A 27,976-nucleotide genomic window follows, 5' to 3' on the forward strand; every position below is an offset into this window, starting at 1 on the left:
ATGTCTCCTGGGTTCCCTGAGGCTGAATCCTGCCATTGCCTGTTAAGAAAAATTGGAAAATAGTTCCACAAAGAATTCAGAGCTTGTAATAAGACTCCTTACTTAAATTTATACCTCCTAGTAGGAATTCCTGTGACGTCACTGATGACCTCATGGCCAGGGAGCCCTAAATGGAAGATCTCCCAATATCACTGGAGAGATTGCCACAGATGGAGACACTAATGGAGTTGGGAGTGAGAAGGAAAGTTCCATGCTGAAATGCAAGGTCATCTCAACAGTTACATCCTCCAAGGGAACGCTCGCCTTTCCCTTCTCCAAATTTACCTCTTCCACGTCTTCCTCACTCATCCAGATAGTCAGGTCCCAAACAGAGAAACCAGGACTGACTACCCCTGTCTTCCCTCAAATCTCACATTCAATCCGTCACAGTCCAGTTGCTTTACTTTGCTATTTATTCCAAATCTATCCATTGTACCATCTTCACTGCTCACACCATAGTCTAAGCCACCATTGTGCATGGTGTAGAGAGGGCATGACCGCAACAGTGAATGCTGCGTTTGATGAACTGAAAGACAATAACTAAAGGACTGTGGCTTTTACTACAAAGGAAAGAGAGAACAGAGTGAGGAAAGGCTAGAAAGGTAGGGAGGGGCCAACTGTAAATTGCTTTGTAGAACCATGTTCAGAGTTTAGATAAAGACATTACTCAAGAAAGAAAAAAATTAAGGTTCTCAAAATCTACCTAGAGGGACTGGTATATAAAGCAATAAACTAATGGGCACATTTCAATAATGGTAACAGCGCTGACAGATCAAGGGGATGCTTGTGAACTAGACATTTATGTGGTCAGAAGCTGACTGATCAGATTTAGGAGTGACCAACTGACTTGTCTGCCAACTTCTGTCCTTGCTTGCTGTCTCTCTAACTAATCAGACCTTCTAAGTTGACAGCACTTCCAAGCATTAGATAATAAAAGGAGTAGCTATCATCAATGCTGTAACAGCAAATCCCAACCAGAAGTCTATATGATACATTTAGACTACAGGCACCTGCCACCACGTCCAGGTAATCTTTGTATTATTAGTAGAGACAGGGTTTCACCATGTTGGCCAGGCTGGTCTCGAACTCCTGACCTCAAGTAATCTGCCTGCCTCGGCCTCCTAAAGTGCTGAGATTACAGGCGTGAGCCACCATGCCTGGTCTTGCTTCCTAAAATTATCACCGTTTCCCTTCATTTTCTAAGCCCTCCAATTCTTATGTAACAAATTTCCTATGTTAAATCCTTTCTGTTGGAATCATTTGTTTTTCTGGCTAGGCCCTCTCTGAAAATAATTTGTGATGGATCTTCTCATCTCTTCCCCTGTGACGCATATCTTGTGAACGTCCCAACAGCATAGAAGTTCTGCAATCTTACCCAACAAGCCCCTTGCAGTATATAAAAACCTAAATCTTTCATTAAGGGGATCAAGCATGCTGAAACAACTGTGACAGTGATGATGACTGTGATCTTCTATTGGATACTACTCTGTAGTATGACAGTCAGCATCACAAGCTGAATCTTAGATTTGGAATATTTTCATGCTAAACTTTTAACATATGATTTTCGCATATGATTATAGGCAAAGAGATACATCTGGATATATTGTTAGTAGCACTGAGGGTGTAGTTAAGCATATGAATTACTGCTGGGAATGAGAGCCAAAATTAACAGCAAATTAACTTACTAGGGGTTTCTATCAAGTTTTACAAGGAAGGAATAAACTGAAAAAGTGAACATAATTGGGAGCAACTGGAATTCCGCAGGTGAAGGACTCACCATTATCTTGTCGCTGTCAATAATGGTGTTCAATCTGTGTGCAATGGTGAGCACGGTGCAGTGGGCAAATTTCTCCCGGATTTTTTTTTGTATTAACTCATCAGTTCTGCAATCAAAGAAGTTAAGTTTAATTCCATAAAGATGCGAAAAGTAGACGTAAGACTTAAAAAGCTCTACTACACAACCGGGATTTTTTTTTAAAAAAAGATCATATATATTCAATATTTTAAAAATCATGTTAAAATGTTTTAGGACAATCTTGTTCTTTAAAAACAAGTATAAAAATCTACGTAGTAATTTACTAATTTTCATAAAACAATGAAAAATATCTTCCCTCCAAATTGCTTAAAGCTGATTATTGGGAGTGGATTTTAGGAATCTAGCTCTCCTGGGATACTGAATAATGTCACTGACACTGGAAAACACGTTTGGGTTTCTTCTTCTGTTTTTTTTCAGAATGAATGTTATCCATGTTAAAATGTTATCTCTGGGGCAAACAGAGCACTTAGAAATATTTCTCAGAATCATTCCATGTTTCCCATTTACACACTTAAAATGTGGACTCAAGGTTACATGGACCTCAGCTTTATACCTTGGATCCACATTTGCCGTCGCTTCATCAATAATCAATATCTGATTTTTCCTGAGAATTGCCCTGGCAAGGCACACCAGTTGTCTTTGTCCAACACTAAAATTGGATCCTGATTCTGCTAATTCAGTATCCATTTTACCAGGAAGATCTTCAATGGTTTCTTTAAGTTGTACCTGTAGATGTACAAAGAAGAATGACTGCTCTCATTCAAGCTGCTATGGAAGTAGTCAAACCTCATAGACATTAGAACCTTCAAGTCCCTTCTCTCGAGAGATATAACTTAAGTGGGCACATACATGAGGCTGAGAGTTACCTCTAGTTAATGTTCAATGAGAAAGATGGTAGAGTCAACACAAAACAGAAATATTCTGACTTAAGAGAACAAACAATGGAACCCAAGACGCTCCTTTATCACCATCAGCGAGCACAGTCTGTTCATGCAGAGTCATGTGTTAATACTGCCTGGGCCAATTTCATTAAAAAAAACACAGTATGATCAACAAAATTATTCTGTAGGTGAAATACAGAAAGATAAAAAGAATCCCTTCTTAATTTTTGGTTAAAAGATTACAGAAATTGAGAGAGACAAAAAGAGTGATGGCTGCCAAGGGGCTGGAGGTTTAACTGTAAATGGACACAAGGAAATTTCTTGGGGTAACAGAGATGTTTTAAAACTGGATTCCTGCAATGACTGCACAACTCTATAAATTTACCAAAATCACTGAATCACTTCTAAGGGGAGGATTTTCTGCTATGTAAATTAGACCTCGATAGAGTTGGTGGAAAAAAATCTTATCAGTGTCCCCCAACACCTGAACTCCCTTACCAACAACCAACATGACAGCCACCAAGAACCCCTCTTCCAGGGAGGGAAGGAAGTTTCTCAAAAAATGAAGCTCATGCTCCCAATATAGAGTCTGAAGAAAAGGTGAAAGGATCTTTCTGGTTGAGTCAAGTTTCCCAAAGTACATTTTGGAGAGGAGTGAGTATAACTCAAGGGAAAATTTAAAAAGAAAATTACTGCAGGAAGTACGGTCCTCCAAAGATACCATCTTATAGGCACTTTACCATTTTGGAAGGTTTTTTAATCAACTGGAAAAGTTAAAAAAAATACAAATGCAAACAATGGGAAACTATGCCTCATTTGTTAGGAAATCAGGAGCTTATTCTTGGGCTGGTCCTTTCCCAAGTTTAAGCCCCTATGGCTAAAGCAGGTCAGTGCATTTTCTAGTCTAATAAATGTTTTACAGTGAATGAAAACTCACAAAAAACAGGACACAATATAACATCTTGCCCCAGACGAAGGGGATAGATGATGTTGATATTAATGTATCTTTATAAAATTGTAGCTATAAGATGATCTGATACTACATTGGGGGGTGGTTCAGTTCACTGTTGTTTGTTTTGGAGAAATTTTATAGAACAAGAGCCAAACTCAGGTGACATGTGAGAGCTGTAGAGGAACCAAGAGTCAATACACCTCCAATTAAGAGATCAGCAAGCAGATAGATGAGTGATGGCCAATAAGCAGGTGTACAGAACTACAATGCCCAACAACAAAAAGCCAAAGTAAACGGGCAACATTGTCATGTACCTTAAACATGGAAGCACACTTCTATGAATGTGATCTTGAGTTGCACTCATGATGGAAGTCCAACTCCAAGAAACAGGAATTTTGAGTTAAGATTAAATATGGTATTGATATTTGGCATTAGCATGCAAAGTAGGAAATTAAAATCTGAAGTGTAAGATTTGGCTCGTGGTGCAAAATGTTACCCTGAAAATTATAGGATGGAATATGTCAGCTTAGTCAAGCCCTCTCCATTACAAGGAAGAGGACTTACTGAGTAATCTTTTTATGAAACATACTCAGAGACCTATACCCCATGTGATGGAACTGAAACAAGTAGATGTTGGCAAAGTTTTTATTAGCTTTTCCTTCTGAGTTGATTTTGATAATACTGGTAAGGGCAAAAAGGTCTTTTCTAAGACTGGCAGCCAGATTTGAAGAAATAATCTCACACTTGCCCTTGACTGAGGTGCCATCCCATCATTCTTCTGGGTTTTGACCCTCCTTGAGGTTATCCACAATGACTTGATGAAGAATAGGGTTGTGAGGTGAAGAACAACGAACACATTTCCCAGATAACAGTGTCTTCTGAGACTCTGTCATCATGATTGAATCAGGGATGGTTATGAGAATGACAAGAATGTGTGGCCGAGTACAGTGGCTCATGCCTGTAATCCTGGCACTTTGGGAGGTTGGGGCAGGCACATCACCTGAGGTCAGGAGCTCGAGACCAGCCTGGCCAACATGGTGAAATCCCATCTCTACTAATAATACAAAAAAATTTAGCTGGGCATGGTGGCGGGCACTTATAATCCCATTAGGAGGCTGAGGCAGGAGAATCGCTTGAACTGGGGAGGCGGAGGTTGCAATGAGCCCAGATCGCGCCACTGCACTCTAGCCTGAGCGACAGATTAAGACTCTGTCTCAATTAAAAAAAAAATGATATGAATGTGAAGGCCTTCTGTAGTGTTATCATACACTCAAGTTATGGTTAAGTATTAGCACTGAGAAAAAGATAACGGAGGCAGTGGAACACAGTGACTAAGAGTGATAACTGGGGAAATTGAAAATATATTAGACAATGGTATTACATTACTCTTCAATTTCTTCAGTGAGGTAAATAACTGTATTATGTCATGTAATTGAACGTTCTTGTTCTTAGGAGGTACATATACATATTTAAGGATGAACTGCAACCTCATGGAAATGTCTGCAACTTACTTTCAAGGGCTATAAGAGAGGAAGCAAATGTAGCAAAACACTGTATTAACAAATGGTGAATCTTGGAGAAGGGTATGTGTATGTTCATAATACTATTCATTTGACTGTTCTGTGATTTGGACATTTTAAAATAAAAAATGGAGCCTTGAAGACACACAGCATGGGTATGAGTCCTGCCTGGCTCTGCCAACTCGGCAAGTTCCTGAACTTTCTCTATCTTAGCTTCCGAATTAACTTGTAAATAAGACCATACTAAGATTATTATGAAGATGCTTATCTCCTAAAATTGTTGGAGTATAAAATGAGTCAGTATGTGTAGCATTTACAATAGTGCTTGGTACCAAATAAGAGATCAATAGATAGTATCTATTCTTTTTTCTTTGTTTATTTTGCTCCTTCCTGGACAATGAAATACTGCCTATTCTTTTTTTTTTTTTTTTTTTTTTTTTTTTGAGGTGGATTCTTGCTCTGTCACCCAGGTTGGAGTGCAGTGGTGCAATCTCAGCTCACTGCAATTCTGCCTCCCAGGTTCAAACGATTCTCCTGCCTCAGCCTCCCGAGTAGCTGGGACTACCGGTGCATACCACCACACCTGGCTAATTTTTTTTTGTATTTTTAGTAGAGATGGGGTTTCACCATATTGGCCAGGATGGTCTCGATCTCCTGACCTCGTGATCCACCCGCCTCGGCCTCCCAAAGTGCTGGGATTACAGGCGTGAGCCACCACGCCCAGCCGCCTATTTTTAATAATGCAGTCAGCTAGTTCTTTTCATGCACTGCTGTAGTTTTCTTCATTGCATTTACCAGTACCTAATATTATATATATTACATATGCATTTTCTTATTTTCTATCTTCCATACAAGAATTTGTGCCCTAAGAGGATAGGAACTTTCTCTCTCTTGATGACTGCTATAGCTCCAGAGCCTACAATGCCTATGTAAAAACCTCCCCACACATATCTGTCAAATGTATAAAGTCACAAGGATACCTCATTTTGTGACATGTCTATTCTTATAAATTACAAAATAAATCCACAAAGAAACAGAATTTACATACAATTTCCTTACTAAATGTCATTGTAAAAGAAACATAGTCCTTATAAAATTAATTGGTTCCAAGATATCATAACATTATACTTTAAAATACAGAAAACTTAATGTTTTCTACATTTAATAAAGGTTGTAATTTCAGGAAAACAAAATCAAATCATACTATTTGAAACCATACATTTCAAACACAGTATATCAGATTATTTTGAAGCTTAGAAAAAATAGGAAGCTACAGGAAAAGTGAAAATAATGAACTGAACTTTCTAAGACAGACCATTTCTATCATCATAAATGTTTTCAAAGCCTCAAGGGGACTCACGTGGATGTCAGATTCTGCTTCCATGTTTTTTTGAACTTTCTGACTTTTCATAAAGGAAGTCTCTGATGCCAGAGACTGAAATGTGATAAACAGTAACTCAACAGATGGGAACAAGCTTTAACGAGAACACAGCTAAGTGTGAACGAACTGAGTGGAAGCCCATTCTGGGCAATACAGGCCTCGGAAAAATGGAGGTGCAAGGTGTGGGGAATAGAAGGCCCAGAGGATGTAGACACTGCTGATGTGCAGATTTCTGTCTTATGGTGTCCCAAATACAAGACATCCTTGTATTCTAACAGCAATTCTATCAATGTTGAACATGATTAGATGATTTCTCCACTATTCCAACATGATATAACCTAGTCTTAATTGTAGATCCCGGTATTAAAGTCGTTTTTTAATTAAGAGAAATAACGTGCTGCTGATTCATTTTCTTAGTTGTACCTACTGTGTGATCTTTTGACTTTTTTCTCATAAACGACTTCCATCTTTAATCATTACTTATGTGATATTTACAGAGTTGCTCTTATTTAGGGGCCCAAACTGGCACTAATTCTAGTAAACTTTCTTCCATTTACAGCTGACTATTTTTCAGTATTTACGATAACTTTCAGCAATAGAAAAGAAACCCCAAAAAACTGGCTAGGTGTGGTGGCTCACACCTGTAATCCCAGCACTCTGGGAGGCCAAGACAGGCAGATCACTTGAGGTCAGGAGTTTGAGACCAGCGTGGCCAACATGGCGAAACCCTGTCTGTACTAAAAATACAAAAATTAGCCAGGCATGGTGGGGCATGCCTGTAATCCTAGCTACTTGGGAGGCTGAGGCAGGAGAATCACTTGAACCCAGGAGGTGGAGTTTGCAGTGAGCTGAGATTGTACCACTGCACTCCAGCCTGGGCGATAGAGCAAGACTCTGTCTAAAAAAATAAATAAATAAAAATAGGCCAGGTGCGGTGGCTCACACCTGTAATCCCAGCACTTTGGAAGGCCAAAGCAGGTGGATCACGAGGTCAGGAGTTCGAGACCAGCCTGGCCAACATGGTGAAACCCCGTCTCTACTAAATATACAAAAAAAGTAGCCAGCATGGTGGCAGGCGCCTGTAATCACAGCTACTCGGGAGGCTGAGGCAGGAGAATAGCTTGGACCTGGGAGGCGGAGGTTGCAGTAAGCCCAGACTGCGCCACTGCATTCCAACCTGGGTGACAGAGTGAGACTCTGTCTCAAATAAATAAATAAATAAATAAAAATAAATAAATAACCAAGATGACACGACCACATCCATAGGACTGTCTCCCTCCAGATGCCCGAACTTCTTTTGCATGTCAGGTATTACCCTTTCCAAGGGAGAATGGGGAAGAAGAAATAAAAAAAACTTCCAAGAAATAAAAGGCATCTTTCCTTTTTATGTAAAGTGGTTAAACAGGAAAAAACTGACAGTGCTGTCCTAATCTCAAGCCAACCCTATGAGTTTGGGTTCCGATTTCCAGTTTAGCCTCATTTATAAACCAAGTGACTGTGTTTTTTGTCTGCTTTAAAGGGAGTTTCCAAATGACACCAGGTTTCCTACTAAGGAGCAAGACGAGTTATCCAGTTCTGAACTGGATATCAATGACAGATGAAAACCATGGAAACAACAAAGAGACAGAATGTGACAGAGAAGTCCAGAGAAACTTGAATGGCACCGGAGTCGTGGTGCTGAATCCCTTGTGTGACATCTCTCAAGATAAACACACACACATAACTTCATGTTTACAATCACCAGGAAGTGAGGTTCGGAATTCTCTACGAGAAGACCCTCAGACTCCACGGACCCCAGGGGAAGAATTCTGGACCTATCAGCATGCCCCCAGCCTCCATCGACTTGTAGTCATGAAACTTGTGAGAAACTCACAACGCTTCATCTGTTAGGAGTGCTCAGCCCTTCCCCTGACCATCTAGAAGGTAAAAAGAATACAAACACCCAGAAGGAAATTTGGAAAATTCAGGAAAACTGTAGAGAAAAGAAAACACTCTCCTCCAGTCTTTGTCTCATTACCCCCAAACAAGCAATGTAAATGCTCTGGTGTCTTTCTTACGTCAGGTTTCGGAATATATGAATGATTAAAAACAGCTGGAATCACACTGGAAATACAATGTTGTACCCTAATTTTTAGTAACTCTTCCAAATCATTCGCAGAAGAACCTACAATGTCATAAAGAAGTAGTTCCCAGAGAAAGACAATTAAGGGATAATTTTTCACTTCTGAGGAGGACCTACCACGTCTTCCACCTCATCATTTCTAGAATTCTTGAGAGGCTACTAAATTTTATTTTAATTTTGGCTATAACAAATGAAATAAGTATGAGTTACAGTCAAGTTCCACGATGGTTTTTGATAGGATCATCTCCCAATTAACATTTCTTCACTGTTCACAGAGAAATGTGTTTCTAAAAAGTACTTTTGCTCTCTGAGAATCTGTGACAAGAAATCTCAAGCTCTGAAACAAATAGAAAAACACTTTATGAGTAATTCTTGTTCTTTTAGGGTGTGCCACAATTTCACTATTAAACCTGTCCTGAGAGTTCAGGGGCACAGGATTGCCTTATCTTTCTTTACATTTGACAGTTAACTGTTCCCACCTCTTCTCTCCTAGAACTTCACTGTACAGAGATTCACAGATTTAAATGAAATCAGAGGTCAATTGCTTATCAAGTATTAGGAGGTGAAGTAATCGACCTCATTTAGAAAAAGAAAATCCCCACAGTTGCTGGAAAGCAGGGTGGATGTGTAAGGACTCGGCAATGACATGCCTTCAGAAACAAGAATTACTGGCAGGAAACTGTCAGGCCTCCAAGTCTACTTGCTCACAGTTAAAACCCATCTATAAATTAAAGATTTCAGAGCTATCCCTGGAAGGGCAACAATGACAAATGCACCAATTCAAAACAACAACAATAACAATGGAGGGAAGTTAATCTCTGTCACTCAGGCTGGAGTGCAGTGGTGCAATCATGTCTCACTGCAGCCTCGACCTCCAGGGCTCACAAGATCCTCCCATCTCAACTCCCTGAGTAGCTGGGACTACAGGTACATGCCACCACATCTGGCTAATTCTTTTGTTTTTTTATTTTTAGTAGAGACAAAGTCCACTATGTTGTCCAGGCTCCACACTTCTTTGAAATGAAGAGATCAAACATATTAATACATATTATTAAATGCTTACTTTTTTTAACTTTTAATATTTATTATTTATTTTGAGATGGAGTTTCACTCTTGTTGCCCAGGCTGGAGTGCAGTGGCACAATGTCAGCTCACCAAAACCTCCGCCTCCCAGGTTCAAGCAATTCTCCTGCCTCAGCCTCCTAAGTAGCTGGGACTACAGGTGTGCACCACCACGTCTGGCTAATTTTGGTATTTTTAGTAGACATGGGGTTTCACCAAGTTGGCCAGGCTGGTCTGGAACTCCTGACCTCGTGATCCATCTGCCTCGGCCTCCCAAAGTGCTGGGATTACAGGCTTGAGCCATCGCGCCTGGCCAATTTTTATTTATTTTTATTTATTTATTTATTTATTTTGAGATGGAGTCTTGCTCTGTCGCCCAGATGGGAGTGCAGTGGCCGATCTCGGCTCACTGCAACCTTGGCCTCCCAGGTTCAAGCAATTCTCCTGTCTCAGCCTCCTGAGTAGCTGGGACTACAAGCGCACACCACCATACCCAGCTAATTTCTGTATTTTTAGTAGAAATAGGGTTTCACCGTGTTGGTCAGGCTGGTCTCAAACTTCTGACCTCCAGTGATTCACCCACCTCAGACTTCCAAAGTGCTGGGATTACAGGCGTAAACCACTGCGCCCAACCTTAAATGCTTACTTTTTAAAAGCAAAAGACTAAACTAGGTCCTGTGAGGGATTACCAGTTTTATGATATGGTTTCTGCCATCAAGTACACTGGCACAAATTTGCAGAACTAGGCTGAACACAGAAAATCAGTGTTAAAATACACAAACCAATAGCACCTTAACAGTCAAAGTCCTTTTCATGCAAGGGTGAGAAAATTTCAAGAAGTGGCCCAACAGGAACCACATAAATAATAGAAAATCCTCTAGAAATAAACATATTAGTGTAAAACCTTAGCAGAGGCTGCAGGGTTCTGTTACCTGCATTAAAATTACATGTTTGCCAATAAATAATTATTATCCCATTCCGACTGTATAATTTACCTTTATAAACACTTTCTTATAAAACTTCAAAGCATTTCATAAATATGATCTCATTTATCTTTTAGTTAATGAAAAACGACTATCGTCTTCCCTTACTAGAAATTCCCTAAGAACAGAGCAGTAAAATAAATGGTGCAGAGTAACTTAGTCACTAATAGGATCTCAATTCATAAATACAACTTCTAGTTTAACGCATTGCTAAAGACAAATAAAACAACACCAAACTGTTTTGGACAATAGGAAGAAAATTAAAATGAGAACAAGAGAAATTTTATTTTTGGTTTTCATCATCATCAGTATACACATTTTTAGCATATCCACATCCTCAATGATCTCCTGGGTGGTGAACAAAGTTAGTTAAACCACTAAGCTCCTCTTAATTTCCTGCAATGCTGTAAAGGTACATATACACATACTGATGCTAACAAATTAAAGATAATTACATTTTATCAATTACCTCTTGTAAGGCATTCCACAGTTCCTCATCCGTGTGCTCATTAAAGGGATCCAGGTTTTTCCTCATTGTTCCAGTGAACAAAACAGGTTCCTAAGTGCCCAAAACAGTCACGGTCATTACCACAGACTCTTTTTTCATTTTATTCCAATGCTAACATCAACAATAGAATTAAGATACCAAAAAATAAAATTCATGATAATCATTAATTATAGCGTTACAAATGCCTGTTTACAAAACAACATATCTATTAATGTTGCACTGTACAAAGCGTGCTCCAAAATACCTTCCAGACCACTGAACACTAACAAAACTGTTGCAATGTGCTATCTTAAGAAGAAAATGAAAAATACAGGCCTGATGTTTAAAACTGCTTTCCTGGTAATATTAGCTTAACATGAAATATAAGGATATAATTATTCAAGGGTCTACATCAAGAGAGCTATAGAAATTAACTATCAATCATGTAATACTGGAAAATATCAACAGCATGATTAAAGTTTGTGCTTCAAAGCCAAATTATTAAGTATTTTCCAATTTGCACTAAAGAATAAGTTAGGATATTTTCTCCACTGGCAAAACAGTTTTCCAAGATTAAGAATCTCCCGCCAGGCACAGTGGCTCAATGCATGTTATCTTAGTATTTTGGGAGGTCGAGGCGGGTGGATCACCTGAGGTCAGGAGTTCTAGACCAGCCCGACCAAGATAGTGAAACCTTGTCTCTACGAAAAATACAAAAATTAGCTGGGCATGGTGGTACATGCTTGTAATCCCAGCTACTTGGGAGGCTGAGGCAGGAGAATCGCTTGAATCCAGGAGGTGGAGGTTGCAGTGAGCCAAGATCGTGCCATTGCTCTCCAGCCTGGGCAACAAGAGCAAAACTCCATCTCCAAAAAAAAAAAAAAAAAATCTCTCCAATGTCAGAATGGGACATCCTTTTTTTTTTTTTTTTTTTTTTTTGGCCAAAGGAGATCTAAACAATTGGGGCCAGAGGCACCTCTACTTATGAAAGGATTGCCTCTGATTTTGCATCAGTGAATCCCCACATTATCTCATCTGTGCATCAAGGTTACCTGGGTCACAGAACCTCATTATTAACTAAGAGAGCAGGGTTACCTGCAAACCACTGTGAAGGAGGTCATAATAAAATTACATCAATTTAAATAGCTGTTCCTATTCATCTGCTTCAGGAGGATCCCACAATTAAATCACTCTTGGAATATCGGCCTCTTCCTGGATTTCAAGAGAGACTCCTGAACATAAGCTTAGGTAGGCTGTGTGAAAGTTTTCTTCTGGTAGCTGGGTGCGGTGGCGGGCACCTGTAGTCCCAGCTACTTGGGAGGCTGAGGCAGGAGAATCACTTGGACCTGGGAGGCAGAGGTTGCAGTGAGCCGAGATCGCATCACTGCACTCCAGCCTGGGCCACAGAGCAAGTCTCCATCTTAAAAAAAAAAAAAAACAACAAAAAAAAACACACACACACACAAACTTTTCTTCTGGAAGGCTCTAATAAGCCAGGCCATAAGGATATAGGAGCCCCATCAACTGCTTTCAAGCATGGGGGCAGAACAAGGGGATGCACAGATGTGGGAACAAGAGAAGGTGAGACTCTTCCACAGGTGCTGGAGAAATGCTCAACGGAACCACTGGCCTCAAATCTCAGCTGGCTTTGGGGCAGGACTGTTCCTCCTCACTTCCCAAAAGCCTGAGAAGAGAGATGAAGGTGGTAGACTTCTTTTTTCTCCAGCCACAAAGAAAAATGATACGCAGGGAGGCTCTTATCCCTTTCCCTATTGTCTCCATTTTAAGGCTGGTGAGGAAGAAATGGATGTAGAAGGCAGGCAGGGTGCCACCAAAAACATAAGCCCTCAGCAAAATGCAAAAATGGAAACGATGGTAAAATGGGCACTTCGTGTGTATAAAGCTGATAAAGTGGTCAATATCCTTTCAAAAGCACTGAAAAGTCACTGGTCACATGATGTTTCCGAATTACCAAATGGAACTGAAAAATTCCAAGAGTCACATGTAAGGTCTGTCTTAAAAGTACCGAGTTGAAGACCAAAACCTGAACAACCATCTAAACAATGGTGAGAATTTCTTGTGAGGGGAATAACCATCATTCTGGTTATTTCAGAACCAGACTTGACTTACTCTTTGTAATTATCAACTCTAAAATTCCAACCTCTGCCTCCCAGGTCCAAGAGGTCATTCCTCTCGCTTTCCTTGTTTGAATGAGGTATACAGAAACAATGTGGCCAGGAGAGGGGTGGCTGCAACTCCTTCCTCTCTCTCTTTGATGTTCCTCCTCCTCTCCACAAGGCCCTAAACTGAGGGCACAATTCCGTTCAGTGGCCACAACCCAGAGACTCTTTGAGGATATGTGTTTGAGGAGATAAAGGAGCTAAGAGGGGAATGGGTTAAGAAATGGGCTTTGAGCCTATTTAGAGCTATGAGACGCAGTTCTTTGCTTATAACAAGTCCATTACCTTGCCTATGACGGCCTATGTTACCTGAACATTTTTTTCCTTCTGGATCCTCTCCTAGAGAAAAATCACACCCATTACCAGGTCTAGGGTTTGACTGAGGGTCTGCCTAGGTTTTCACAGTATGCTCTAGAGAGATGATACCTAAGCTAATCTATGAACAAATTTCTTTGCATTTTAAAGACTGATTGTTCTGTCTCTGTTGAGTGATGAAAGGGCTCATAGTATTAGCATGTTTCGGAATAGCGGTTTTGGTGGCTCAAAAGAACAGGCATATGAATATACAATTCAAGTCCAATCATCCTGTCTTCCATAATCCAGGGCCCCTTGCCTGTCACCTTCCTTACTTTCTTCCTTTAGGAGGGAAACCCCTTTAAATGGTTGAATCCCTCCGAAGACCAGGGGGAAGGATTAAAGTGTGATTCTTCACAGGACCTTGAGTTGCTCAATTCGAGCCAACAATGTCTGCAGCTACTTTGGGCTGAGCTCTAAACCTTGACCTCAGATACTCTGCAGGACCTATGGAGGCTCTGCTAATTATCACCAACCAACATTATTGGCTTTTTTTTGTTGTTGTTGTTAAAAAAGCCAAAATTTAAGATTAAGCATTTCCCACTGCCATAAAGGTTCCTGCTTAAATCCGTACTATCAATTTAAAGGAAAATATTAAGCAATTATTTATGTTTAGTTAGCAGCATTACACAGAAGAAAATAGTTTAGTAAATAAGAATATTTTTCTTTGTTATGACATACCAAATACAGATTTCATAATGAGTAAAATTTCAATCAAAACTTGTTGAATGAGAATGATTTAATAAAACATTAACTGATTGAACCTATATTTTTCTTTAAAACCAGCAGGTAATTTGTTAACAATGTCTGTTTTAATATGCCAATGTGTTTATACATGGTGTTCATTTTGGTTTCTAATTCTGCTTTCATCCACTTGCCAAATAAGAAACAATTATATTATCTTCAAAAGGTAATAAAAGTGCTCATCGTAGTCACATACTGCAAGAGCAGATAAGAGTCAAATTAATTATCATTTCTGATAGATATTATTATTTAAAGTACCCTCCTCCATATAATGAAGTTAGTAAACTAATCTTATAAATAAGTGTTGTAAAAACGTTTGCAGGCAGAACATTTCAGAGTAGAGATTTACGGTAGACATACAATCGTCATGTAAAATATAAAAGATTTAGTAGCCTAAGTACATATTTATTGATGGTATATATTTTAAAATGTCATTTAGTATGAGTTTTAACCTCCATTGTTAGCAAAACCAATGCTCTGTTCAATGTATTATTTTAAATGAAGCACTAGATCAAACCTGTTTTTCATTAGGGTTTAAAGGTCATACTTTTTAAAAATCTTTGTGCCATACTGAGTAGTAATTTTGTCCTCATTACTCACATAAGACAAGTTGATATTAAACATGTGACCAGGCTGGGTGTGGTGGCTCATGCCTGTAATCCCAGCACTCTGGGAGGCCGAGGCAGGTGGTTCACTGGTGGTCAGAAGTTCAAGAGCAGCCTGGCCAACATGGTGAAATCCCATCTCTATTAAAAATACAAAAATTAGCCAGGCAGGGTGGGGTGCGCCTGTAATTCCACCTACTCGGGAGGCTGAGACAGGAGAATCACTGGAACCCAGGAGGTGGAGGTTGCAGTGAGCCAAGATAGCACCACTGCACTGCAGCCTGGGAGACAGAGCAAGACTCTGTCTCAAAACAACAACAGCAAAAAAAACCCACCATGTGACCTAAAAATGGCCACTCTGAATCAAAGCATTTAGTGCAGTAAATTGATAATCCCTCAGCAGGACTGCAAGACTGAAAATTACAGTCTTCCTAGAGCTTTCATATAAACTTCTGGAAGACAAGCCTCTCATTATCTCAAAAAGAAACTCTATCCACCAACCTTCAGACACTTAAAACGACCTGGGACCAAGACAAAAATCGCATGGGGAGTTACAAACCAGCAGGACAAAGCACAATACTTTACCCTAATCTTGTCCCAAACCAGGAAACTTCCCTCTCTTAAAATATACACTGCACAGTAGCTAGCCACGACTGCTGCTGCCTGGTGTCCTCAGAGCTATGTGTGCACTTCAAATCCTAAAGACCTTGATTAAGGGCAGCTCATCTCCCTGTGTCAAGAATCAGGGAATCACCTGAAGTCACTTTAAATCTTGGTTTCCCTTCTTTTTTAAAAAAACCCTGTAGCCTCTGAATGAACTGATCATCATCCATTTTCAGAAGAAAAGAACATTGTTCGCCAACAAAGGAAAAAGAATTTAAGTCGTGTAAAGTCTTCTTTAGAAACAAAAAGGTCACCAGCTCCAGGGAGCAGTTCCATGGCCTTAATGAAGACTTCAGTGTGCAGAAACAAAGGATAGACTGCATTAGGCCAGAATCCAATTGTATTTCTTTACTAGTAACTGCATACCTACCTCTTTTCCCTTTGAATTTCGTTCTCAAAAAGAAGAAAAAAAAAAAAGGAAAGAAAATCAGGTAATAAAAAAAGAAGTCTTAAAGAGACACACTCTGGTTAACCTTTTCAACTTATTGAAGAAAATTCAGGGAGTAGAAACACCAAGATAGCAGAAGTCTGAGCAGTGGGCTGCTTAAAAACTACTTAGCTTTTGCTTTGATAGAAAAACAAAAAAGTCCATCAAATATGAAAAATGAATCTGTTTAATCCTAACAAAGATTATAGCTGTTGATGTATGCCAACCGTTAGGGTGCTATCATAAATGTTGAATTTGCATGAAGTTACTCTTTAGTTGAAAACATTTATTTGTGCCAGTAGGATTGGAGGGGTCTAGGAGTAAATAATCCATCCTAAAAAAAGTTTTGAAATCCATTTTTCCAGATCCTTCAGTTAAGCAAACTCTTGTCTGAGTTATAGTATCACCTTGGTGTTCTCCTTGGGAACCGCACTTAGCTACCCTGTGTCATGAACACAAAGGAAGCATACATTTCAGCTAACTATTCTGTTTAGGGAAATTATTTAGGAAGTACTTTCACTGTTTGCTTCTTCCTGAAATTTTGAATACAAATTGAGGGGTACTTTCTTAAGAATTCAGTATTTCTTTTTTTGAGACAGAGTCTCCCTCTGTCGCCAGGCTGGAGTGCAGTGACACAATCTCAGCTCACGGCAACCTCTGCCTCTGGGGTTCAAGCGATTCTCCTGCTTCAGCCTCCTGAGTAGCTGGGACTACAGGTGCGCACCACCACGCCTGGCTAATTTTTGTATTTTTAGTAGAGACGGGGTTTCACCATGTTGGCCATAATGGTCTCGATCTCTTGACCTCATGATCCACCCTCCTCGATCTCCCAAAGTGCTGGGATTACAGGCGTGAGCCATTGTGCCCGGCCCAGTAATTGTTTCTTAAAGTGACTCCAGGACTGGCCCCTGACTGTGTATGTCATCATTTCTGTGCCTCAGATCTTTCCCAGGTCCTTACTGCTTACTCCTAACCACGAATTTGAGTTGCTAATGGTGTGGACAAGAGTGATACAGGACCCTGAACCATAAATGAAAGGGATAAGCCAGGAAGAGAGAGAACACAGAAACTCGTGCTCCACACAACCCCGGGAAGCCATGCAGGCTAGACTTGCCCATACATGGCCATTCAAAGAAACAGCACTTGGTTCTGCTTTTGCTGTGTTTGCTCCAAACTTCCTAGATTCCCTACATCAGGGTGTGGTGACACAAGCCATTTGGCTTTCCACTCACTTCTGAGGAAGAGGGGTGTATGCTTTCTGCACTGCAGACCAGTAACCTTCATGTAACCTCAAGTCTCCGGCCTTCTCCACCCTCTGTAGCCAGCGAGGCCTTGGAAGAAAAAGGGCTCTGAGCTCCCACAAGGTAATGCTTGGAGGATCTTCTAACACTCATTAGCCCATGACACATAAGTGAATACACTCTGTTTCCAAAATGATTTTCTTTTAGTGCTTAATGTCACTTAAAGTTTTGGAAAAAATAAAAATAAAAATAAATCACAAATGATTCAGTCTTTCAAAATGACCTAACTGTCCAAATGACAGACAAAGTTCAAAGAAAAGATACTTTTGACTTTGCTGTATATTTGCTCTCTTTGATTATGGTTTCTGGGAACCTTTTGTAAGTTGGGTAGACAGAAAAACAAAGGGTACTTTGGGAGGCCGAGGCAGGCGGATCACAAGGTCAGGAGATTGAGACCATCCCGGACAACATGGTGAAACTCTGTCTCTACTAAAAATACAAAGATTAGCTGGGTGTGGTGGCGTGCACCTGTAATCCCAGCTACTCGGTCGGGAGGCAGAGGCAGGAGAATCGGTTGAACCCAGGAGGCAGAGATTGCAGTGAGCCGAGTGGCACCACTGCAGTCAGCCTGGCAACAGAGCGAGACTCCATCTCAAAAAAAAAAACAAAAAAGGAAAAAAAGAAAAAGCAAAGAAAAATAATGAGTAAAATGTCTGATGAGACATCATGCTATCCAACAAACACTTACTGAAAAAAAATTGAGTTGGATAGTTCTGAGTTCTGATTCTACTACTTATTAGCTGTTCGTCTCCAGGTAAGTTATTAATCTCCCCGAGCCTTAGTTTCCTTCCTGGAGAATGGGGCTAACTTGACACACCCTGCAGGGCTGCAGTGACAATCACTGTGTCATGAGGCTCCTTGCACGGTGGTGCCAGGCAGCAGGAGCCCGGCCAAGCAGGGCAGCACAGTGAGGCACACTGTTCTTCAAATGGCAGGTGCAACCAATGGATCACGAAATCACTTTTGTGGCTCGTGACCATCATTATGTCTTTTATATGAACCAGAATAGAATGGATATAATAGAAAATATCGGGCGCAGAAGCACGGAGTAATATCATGTTGTGAGACTTTTGTTTCTGTGCGTGTGTGTGCACCTTCACGAGCCTACGCTAAATCATGTTGCAAAGCAGAGTTCCGATTGGGGACTGCGCCGGCCAACATGGGTTTAAAGTCCCTAGGAGAGGGTTCAGGAACTCAGGATCTGGCATTGGGATTTGCCATAAATTCCATTTGAATCCTGACTCTGCTGTTTACTTGTTAAGTGGGTTAAGCTCTCTGTGCCTCAGTTTGGAAATGTGTCAAATGAGGATGACACAGAATTGCTGTGAGGACGAAGTGGGAGATGGCAAGGAAAGAAGCTAACCATGTTAAGGATTCCGCAAATGTTAGGAATTCTCACTACTCGTGTGACTTGTCTGGGACGCAACAATCACTAAAGCACTGGATCTAAGAGGGACAAGCCCCTGTTCTCACGCAGGGCTGAGAACCAGTGTCGGCTGCCTGCTCGCGAAATGCAAAGCATTAGAGGGGTACTGAGAGTGGCCAGGAACGCCACTAAGACCGGGGTGGGGGAAAGCCAGAAAACAAAGTGATAGCCTCACCTTTTGTTCCTTGTGAGAAAAACATTAGATTTCTCTCTTAGGCTTTTATTGTGCACACTTTTTTTTTTGTTTGTTGCTGCTTCACTATTTAAATTTACATAAACAATTTGGTTAAAGGAATTCACTAAGGATCACAAAAATAGAAATAGAAGTTAATGAGCCAAGTCATTCTAGAATAGCGAGTAGCAATAATGCCCTAAAGGCCTGCACCCCAATCCTTAATTAGAAATAGTTACTATTGAACATTCCTCAGAACCCAGAGTAGGGCCACAAACATGTTCTCATCTAGTAAAATCTTCACAACAAATCTGTGAGTTAGCAATTACTAGGTTTGGTTTAAGGATGAGGAAACTGAAGCTTGCAGGCTAAGTGACTTCATTGAGGTCACACTTCTATCAGGCAGTGCTGGAATAAAAAATGTGGGTCATGTTGACACTTAGAAGATGCTCTGAAAGATTCTATCCCAGGCAGTCTGCTGAATGATTTCCTGGGTCGCATTAAGTATTGCACAGTCCCTCTAGACTATGTTTCTTTTTTTCAACCAACATTGAGCCTTGGAGACAAAGCCATACAAAGTTAAAAAAGAAAGGTTCTCTGTTTACAATGCTTGGAGATCAGGATCTACATGGATACAAAGCTTAGCAGTGTTTTGTAAGCATGCTCCCTGGACTGCATACATAGAGCATTTGGCTCAAAAGTAGGGTGGAAACTTATGGAACTGAACCAAAACCTGGTGATGTCAAGGTATATTTAGTCTTTGCTCAGATGTGCTTCCAAAACATTACTGGCAGAGCCAAGAATCATCTAATGTTACTTCTTTATTTAGAGTTCTTTTATGTACACAAGCACACAACTATTTCTTATTAAGAATTCATTCAAAGTAATGCAGGGCACGTTCCTAGAACCTTTCATCCAAGGATATAAAAGCACTTTACAGACATGCCCATTATCTCTGCTAAGTAAACTTCATTTGGCCCATTTTTGAGATGGGCATAACCAAAATATAAAACTTGAGAGTTTATACTCTCATTTTCTACTGTAAGCACTAAGTCATGCTTCTAATAGCCAGAGGGAATCTAACGTGCTAAACATTTCTTCCCATTTTATCCTGAAAGGGATACTTTTTTTTCTTTAAATTAAAAATAAAAATTGTGGTAAAATAGACATAGCATAAAATTTACCGCTTTTGCCATTTCAAAGTCAACATTTCAGTGATCTTAAGGACATTCACATTGTTTTGCAGCTGTCACCACCATCCATTCACAAGACGCTCTTCATCTGACAAAACTGAGGTCCTATGTGAAATACTGTAACTCCCAATCCCCCACCTTCCCTCAGCCCCTGGTGACCACCCTTCTCCTTTGTGTCTCTGTGAATTTGACTAGTCTAGGTACCTCATATTAGGGAACCATCTAGTGTCTGTCCTTTTGTGACCGGCTTATTTCACTTAGCATAATGTCTTTAGGGTGTATCTGCATTATAGACTGTCAGGATTTCCTTCCATTTTAAAGCTGAATAATTTCCCATTGTATGGATACACCACGTTTTGTTCATCCACTCATCTGGTGACGGACACTTGAGCTATTTCCACCTTTTGGGTACTGTGATGATCATGGATGCACAAAACTCTGAGATCCTGCTTTCAATTCTTTCTGGAAGTGGAACTGCTGGATCACTTTAGCTCTCGTTTTTTGAGGAATCTCTATAGTGTTTTCCGAAGTGGCTGTACCATTTTACATTCCCACCAACAGTGCACAGGGTTCCAATTTCTTTACATCCTCAAAATTACTTAAGAGTGATTCCAGTTGTTTTAGAGGTCAGTGCTAGGATAGCCATAACTGTACTTGGTCTAAGATAAAAATCACATTCTCCTTCCCTTCCAGTGCACGTTCTCTATGCTTCCTAATAAACAGGCATTGAAGAGTTGTTTATATCCATATGCCCAGAAAGCTCATTTCTGCCTGGGTTTTGCTCTTGTCTCCTGTGTTTCTCTTCTCCAGAATATGTGTGTGTGTGTGTGTGTGTGTGTGTGTGTGTGTGTGTGTGTGTGTGTGTGTGTGTGTGTGTGTGTGTGTGTGTGTGTGTGTGTGTGTGTGTGTGTGTGCGTGCGTGTGTGTGTGTGTTCCTCAGCTCCCCTCAATGACTATAGAGTGTTAAAAAAAAAACCCACATTAAAAGAAAACAAACAAAAAACCCAGCCATGTCTGGAGTTGAATATGTGGAGGTGTTAAAGTGAAGGACAGGACAGAACTGCGAGGCCCGATGGAAGCCATGAGACCCCCCAGCTGCAGACCCCATGCCGGTGGAGACAAGGTCTATGTTGCTCATGCCTATACACCTGGAGAATAGTAATTACTCAATGAATACTTTCTGAATTTATGTTAAATACGAACCAAAGCAATGACAAGAGCTCTTATTGTACAAATAATCCAATCTCTAGAACACTCCTTGAGAGTCACTTCTGCGAAGGAGAAAAAAAGAAAATAGGATCAGAGTCCGGAAAAGGATGGCCAATTTAATCCTCCACCATCAGAGCAAACACTCACTGGGTCTGTGTGAAATACACTACACACTCTCACAATGGTGATCGTAAGAAAGATGAAGCAGAAGTGCAGAGAGGTGGAATTCCTTCTCTCATGTTCTTCCTTGCTATTCTGTAACAACCCCCTGGTTAAAATCATTCACCAAGAGCTAGATTCTAAAAGTCACCTCAAAGCAACTATAAGCTTTTCAATTCTCACAGCCCACAGTTTCACAGAAAGCCTTTCATGGAGGTAATCACTTTGAGAAGGTAGCTTTAGTTCCTACAGCAAAATTCCAACATTAAGACACTTAAAATCCACACCTCCCCATAGAAACTTCCCCAGTGCTAAACAAACCATGCATCATTTTGTTCTTTATGGTTATCAGTGGATAAAACTGTGGCATCTTAGTATAGAAATCTATCTGGGTAAGTTATTAAATATCACACATACACACACACACACACACACACACACACACACACACACACACACACACAGAAACGAACAAAGCCGGATATCTGATGAAAATACCTGTTGAAAATATCTGCTCATAAAAACATTGCTCTATTGGGTAAAAAAAAAAAAAAAATCCTTTCATCCAATTAAAAAAAAGCAATAAGAGTAAAAGCAATTAAACATAGTAGCTCTTATAAAAGGGGCAGGTAAGGACGCTATGACTTGCATACCTGAGGTATGATTGACATTTTCTTTCTTAAATCATGAAGTCCAATTTCAGTTGTCAAGATCTTATCAATCCAAATTTTACCTTCGGGTTCTGACAATCTAAAAAGGGCTGAGATGAGGGAACTCTTTCCAGCTCCAGTTCTTCCCACAATGCCAACCTACAGAGAGATCCAGGAGGCAGGATTAAAAAAAAAAAAAATCACAGGATGCAGCAAAACTAGGAGAAAACTTTCGGTTTTTGAAGAATTAAGGACATTCTATATTGAGTGTAGTCTAAGAGTTTCCCAACCTCAGCACTGATGACCTTCTGAGCTGGATACTTCTTCATTTTGAGGGCTGCCCCAGGCATTGTGGGAGGTTCGCTAGCATCCCTGGACCCTACTGCATAGATACTAGGAGCACACTCCCAAAATGATACCACCAAAAATGTCACTGACAAACGTCCCCTGGGGCAAAACTGCCCCTGGTTGAGATCTACTGTTCTAAAAAAAGAGTTAAAAATAACAGAATCCGTTTACTGGCATTGAAAAGTCAACAGTCTCCTAAGTGGCCCATGAAAAGACAACTTTTAAATTAGCTTTACTTGCAGGATCTGAGTAATTTGAATTTCTGAGATAATTTCACATGGATATTAATTCAAGACAAAGGTGTCAGAAGTGACATAAACGAGTATTCACTTTTCCAGAGTTCTATTATTTAAGATAACATATTCTTTGGTACAGAAACTTCCAAATATTAAATACCTGCCTATATTTTGTCTCAAAAGGAAATGTTTCAAAATTCTGAAGTGAAGATTGCAGTGTCTTAAAAGACAGTAGTAACCAGTGGCCAAAAAACACATAATGAGATCAACAACAACGCAAATAACATTTGCTATTTACGTAAGGCCTTTCATCTGCATAGTTCAAAAGGCATTCTACAAACTAATTAATACTTACAATTGCCCCTTGAGAAACATTTGTGTCAAGTATCACTCCTCTATTAAAGCCAAGACAGAGAGAAATGAAGTGCACTGCCAATATGATCAAAGAATCAATAAAATGCAGGTAAAAAGGTGGGGGCAATACCTCTATACTGTAAAAACTGGCTTTCACATGTGTGCATATAAATCTGTATGCAGAAACTGGCCTCTGCGCCAATGACCTTGCCCAACTGCAAATTTCCTGGTGGGAACTTCTCAAGAAATGACATCCTCATCATGTAGGAATCTGGAGTCAACGAAGGACATAAAACATGCCCTCAATCATTTGTTGATTATTTAATAAATTTTAAAACTCACTGCAAAAGTTTACTGGGCACTAGGTATGTGTTGGCAATGTGACATATTACCTCATTTGAACACCTACATATCTGTAAAGTCAATAATGGCATTTCCACAAGGAATTTTATCTTTAAAGAGATACATGTACAAAATATAAAAATGTAAATGTTTAAAAAGTGGCTTTAGCTAATTTTATTACCTTTGGAATCATATTCTACCTTATGGTAAATCCTAGTTTATACTTTATAGGTGGGCCATTTTCTGCACATAGGTACATCCGGGTGTGTGTGTATATATATATATATACACACCAATTGAATTTCTGAGATAATTTCACAGGGATATTAATTCAAGACAGAGGTGTCAGAAGTGACATAAACAAGTATTCATTTTTCCAGAGTTCTATCATTTAAGATGACATATTCTTTGGTAGAGAAACTTCCAAATATTAAATACCTCACTACATTTTGTCCCTCTCACACACATACACACACACACGTGTATGTGTGTGTGTGTATGTGTGTGTGTGTGGCTTATGTGTGTTTCTCAGTAAATCAGCACATATCTAGACATAGACAAATGCTGTGTTTTTGAGAATGTGTGGACACTCATGTTATCAGCTGTATGGGAAACTGATCCATCTGTACAAACCTGGACATTTGTAGGCCATTATTAGTAGATGGCCAGGATGGACCCCTCAAAGGTAGCGGACACTGAGGGCTGCCTACGACCATAAGACTAGGCACTCCAAACTCAGGTGAGGATATAATCAGCAAAAGGCAACCAAAGAAACCCTGGCTCTGGTTATTTCTCTTTTCAAAGTCATCAAAATTACGGTCTCCAAGTCTTTCATAAGTCACTAATGGGTTTTACCAAATCCTCTGGAGAATATCACTAATATCAGTAAGTTTACATTCATAACACGAAAGAGACACTTAGTCTTATTTTAATTGCTTTACAATTGACCCTTTTTGTTTTCCCAATTGGGCCAAGAGTGGTCTCTTTGGCCAAACATTAGACATTTGTACTTGGATCTCTTTTCACAAATGAAACTCAACATGATTAATACCCAACACCCGCCTCCAAACAGCTGCTGCTTCTAACTCCTCCATTTTAATCTAATAAATTCTTCCCCGAGTTCACAGGCTCAAAACACCCATCTCCCAGCTTTTCCCAACTCCAAGCACTAAAAATATTACTTGTTCTGTTTCTTGACTCAATACCTCATTTTAATTTCTGCAGCCATTACCTGAGTGCAAGGCTGCATTAACATTTGAAAAACAAAAACTCTTTTGCTAGTTATAATCAGTGCAAGTGAATTTGAAAAATAAATAAATGCTGGCCACAGCCCCAGCAATCTGACAGAATCCTTGTCACATGTTAATACCTTTTCTTTCTGAACTTGAGTGTGAGTTATCTGTGTTCCTAAAGATATAATCTCATATATTTAGGCAAAATGAGAATATGAACAGAATATTATAATGTATTTTATTATTTAATAAAAGTATTTACTTCAGTAGCTACATAATATTACAGTATATATGATTATTTATTCAACAAGCCCCTTATTTGTAGATGTTTAGGCTCCGATATTTTGCTATTGTAAATAATACCATGTTAAATATCCTTGAAGCTACATCTTTGCAAACAACCTTAATTGGTTTCTTAAAATAAATTCTTACATGTGGAATTGCTGAGGAACAGGTATGAACATTTTCAAAGGAGGCTGTTAAGTGATGCCAAACTACCCTCCAGAAATATGATACCAATTTCTACTCCCACCTGTACCCCTGCAAATTCACTAACCAGGGTGTTATAACTTTGTTTTAATCAACATTAGTTTGATTCTACAAAGTGGAATCACTTGCCCCATCACATCTTGCCAGCAGTACATAAAATCAATTGGCTTCAGGCCTTCAGCGCCTTCCCCGTGCACTGACGTCTCAGATTAAACTTCCGAAGTACAGCTCTCTGCCTGGCACTCCACACTGGGAAACCTCCTCTGCAAAACGGTCCCAACTAACCTTTCCATCCTTAGCTCCATGAGCAGGACTGAGTTTGCGGGGTGGCTGTGTGGACTAAGTGTGCACTTGTGTGTTATTCACCTGGTAGTTCATGCCCCTGTACACTCAGAGGTGCCTAATTCTTCATTCATATCAAATCACGGCATCGAGCCTTGGCATATGCCATCGTGCCTTTCACATGCATTTCGACCTGCTGAAATCCTAACCACCTTCCAAAGTCTGTTCCAAATGCATAATTGCCTTAAAATCCTCCACTTGTCCCGTCATGTGGATTTCTCCCACACTCAATGGCTGTCCTAACACCTTCTCTAACAGCCATAAAATCTGTGAACTCCTTCTGTCTTACAGAGCAGCCATTTATATACTACTTTGTTTCTTCTACTAGGCGATAGTTGCTGTGGGCAGGGCCTAGATTAGAATTAGCTTTGTATTATTTGTATCACCCGTGGTGTCCTGCAAAAGAACAGAAATCCCCCAGAGAGTTAAGCATTTAACTCAGGCTTGAAACACTTATGGGAAATCTATTGCCATATTGTTCAGGTATACAATAAGCTAGGTGTTTTAAACCTCTTATCTTGTTTAAGTTATACAACTCTAATGGTTAGGCCCTATCACTTGCATTTTGCAAAAGAGAAAAATCGAGGCTTAGTAAGATTGATTAAACTGTCTGAAATAACTGAGCCCCTAAGTGATGGAATGGGACTGAAACCCAAGTCTGCCTGCCTCTTGCCCATTCTGCTGATGGCCTCCCAATCACTTGGATAGTCTGGCTCTGTATTCCCTTGGTGTAGCTAGAAGGGAGACAGCAGGGAGAAGTGTGGTTGTGTTTAAAGGCACTGGCCTGCTATACTGGTCCTGTTGTCATACATTTAATGCATGCTATGGACATACGTGAGTGTAAGACGGTGGCTGGGACAAGAAGCTGACTACTTTGAGCCAAGACGGTACCTGTATTAGGGTGGATTACAGCTGTTGACAGGAAGAACTGGCACCCACAGAAGAGGCTGCGAGAGAAGCCTGTAGCTACGTTGGACATGGGGCAACTGGGAAACAGGCCAGACAGACCTAGTGTACTGTTTGGGGCAGTGAGACTCATTTTGATCCCATCAGTAGTGAAGGGAACTCAAATACATCGCTGTGCTGAGCTGGTATGAGGACAGAGACTGCCATTCATGGAAGGCTGTATGGTGGGATGAAAACTGTGATAGAAGACAGAGATGACTGCAAAGGTGCAAATGAATGCATAAATGTGGAATCACACAGAATTAAATTGTAATGCAAATTCATAATTTGCAGAATATAAAAGTAAAAAAAAAACCCAAAAAAACAAAAAACCTGTAGGGTGGCACTTGGCCCAGGACTATCCAGAGTCTCGTGTTTAGTCATAAGAGGGGCTGGGGCAATCCATGAGCTCAACTTCAAGTTGTCAAAGGAAGTTTCTTAGAAATCACAGATTATTAGTCATCAAAAATTGCTTACCGGAGAGCAATGGCTTTACTGCAGGGGCAGGAGTGGGGGTGGTTCTTGTCCCAATGCAATTTTAATCAAAAGGGTGGGGTGGGCCTGAGAGTCTGCATTTCTAACATGTTTCCAAGCAGAGGCAGGTGATGCTGATCCCGGCCCCTGAGATGAGCAAGCAGGCAGGGGAAGTGGGACAATCTGGCTGTGAGAGGAGGGGTTTCTCAGCAAACATTAATGTAAAAAAGGAGAGAATATATAAGAAACTAATATTTTTGCACATTATAGCAAGGTCTAGTACACATCTGTAAAAATGTATTATCCAAGTAATAGCTTTGAGCAAGGAAAAAAAATAACAAACCAAAATCAATCTACCTCTAGAGCTGAAAAATGCTTTAAAATGGCCCAGTACTCTCTAAAATGATTAAATCAACCACAAAATCATCAAAATGAAAAATGCAGCCAGTGTTTGGAATCTAACCAGGAAGCCTAGGGTGGTATATACCTCATTTTGGTTCATTCTTTTTTACTTGCTATTTCTTCCATGAGAAACCTACTTAGTGCCTATTACTTTTTCCTATTTATTATAATGTCCAGGACATATGAGCAGATGAAGCAATTGAAAGAGAATGAAGCCCTGTTTCTGCTGTGTGGACACATTCTTACATCCCCGCCGGAAACAATGCCCTTCTCCATCAGCTCCAACAGCAAAGGGACTGCCTGAGATCCTGCGGCTGCAGGCAGGTGTGGAGGAGATGAACCCTGAATATACACAGGCAAAGTGGAACCAACTCACCCCGATGTTGCCTGAATACACAAATGAAGCTAAAGGTGACACCGTGTGTGAACCAGGACACAAATCAAAAGCCAAGTGGGGCTGGGTGCGGTGGCTCATGCCTGTAATCC

At 40.2% G+C, this 27,976-nt stretch overlaps 1 protein-coding gene and 1 long non-coding RNA gene across 5 annotated transcripts in view; one reads left to right on the top strand and one right to left on the bottom strand.

Moving 5' to 3' along the window:
• ABCC4 (ATP binding cassette subfamily C member 4 (PEL blood group)) overlaps window positions 1–27,976 on the bottom strand; it is a 287,310-nt gene that overhangs the window by 22,562 nt on the left and 236,772 nt on the right. For 2 of the 4 annotated variants that reach the window (XM_054529547.2, XM_024230992.3), the window contains 4 exons: window positions 22,330–22,485; window positions 11,226–11,315; window positions 2,409–2,581; window positions 1,817–1,922 (listed from right to left, as the gene is read on the bottom strand). In XM_054529547.2, the coding sequence (XP_054385522.1) occupies window positions 1,817–1,922; window positions 2,409–2,581; window positions 11,226–11,315; window positions 22,330–22,485 (525 nt within the window). The remainder of the gene's footprint in view (window positions 1–1,816; window positions 1,923–2,408; window positions 2,582–11,225; window positions 11,316–22,329; window positions 22,486–27,976) is intronic. The other 2 variants (XM_063715003.1, XM_054529548.2) reach the window with 2 other exon arrangements.
• LOC129049661 (uncharacterized) lies at window positions 8,243–27,902 on the top strand. The gene is made up of 3 exons (XR_008512909.1): window positions 8,243–8,512; window positions 12,413–12,491; window positions 27,668–27,902. It is a non-coding gene; the product is annotated as an uncharacterized LOC129049661 (long non-coding RNA).

The sequence above is a fragment of the Pongo abelii genome, chromosome 14 (assembly GCF_028885655.2).
Source record: "Pongo abelii isolate AG06213 chromosome 14, NHGRI_mPonAbe1-v2.0_pri, whole genome shotgun sequence".
NCBI classification, from domain to species: Eukaryota; Metazoa; Chordata; class Mammalia; order Primates; family Hominidae; genus Pongo; species Pongo abelii.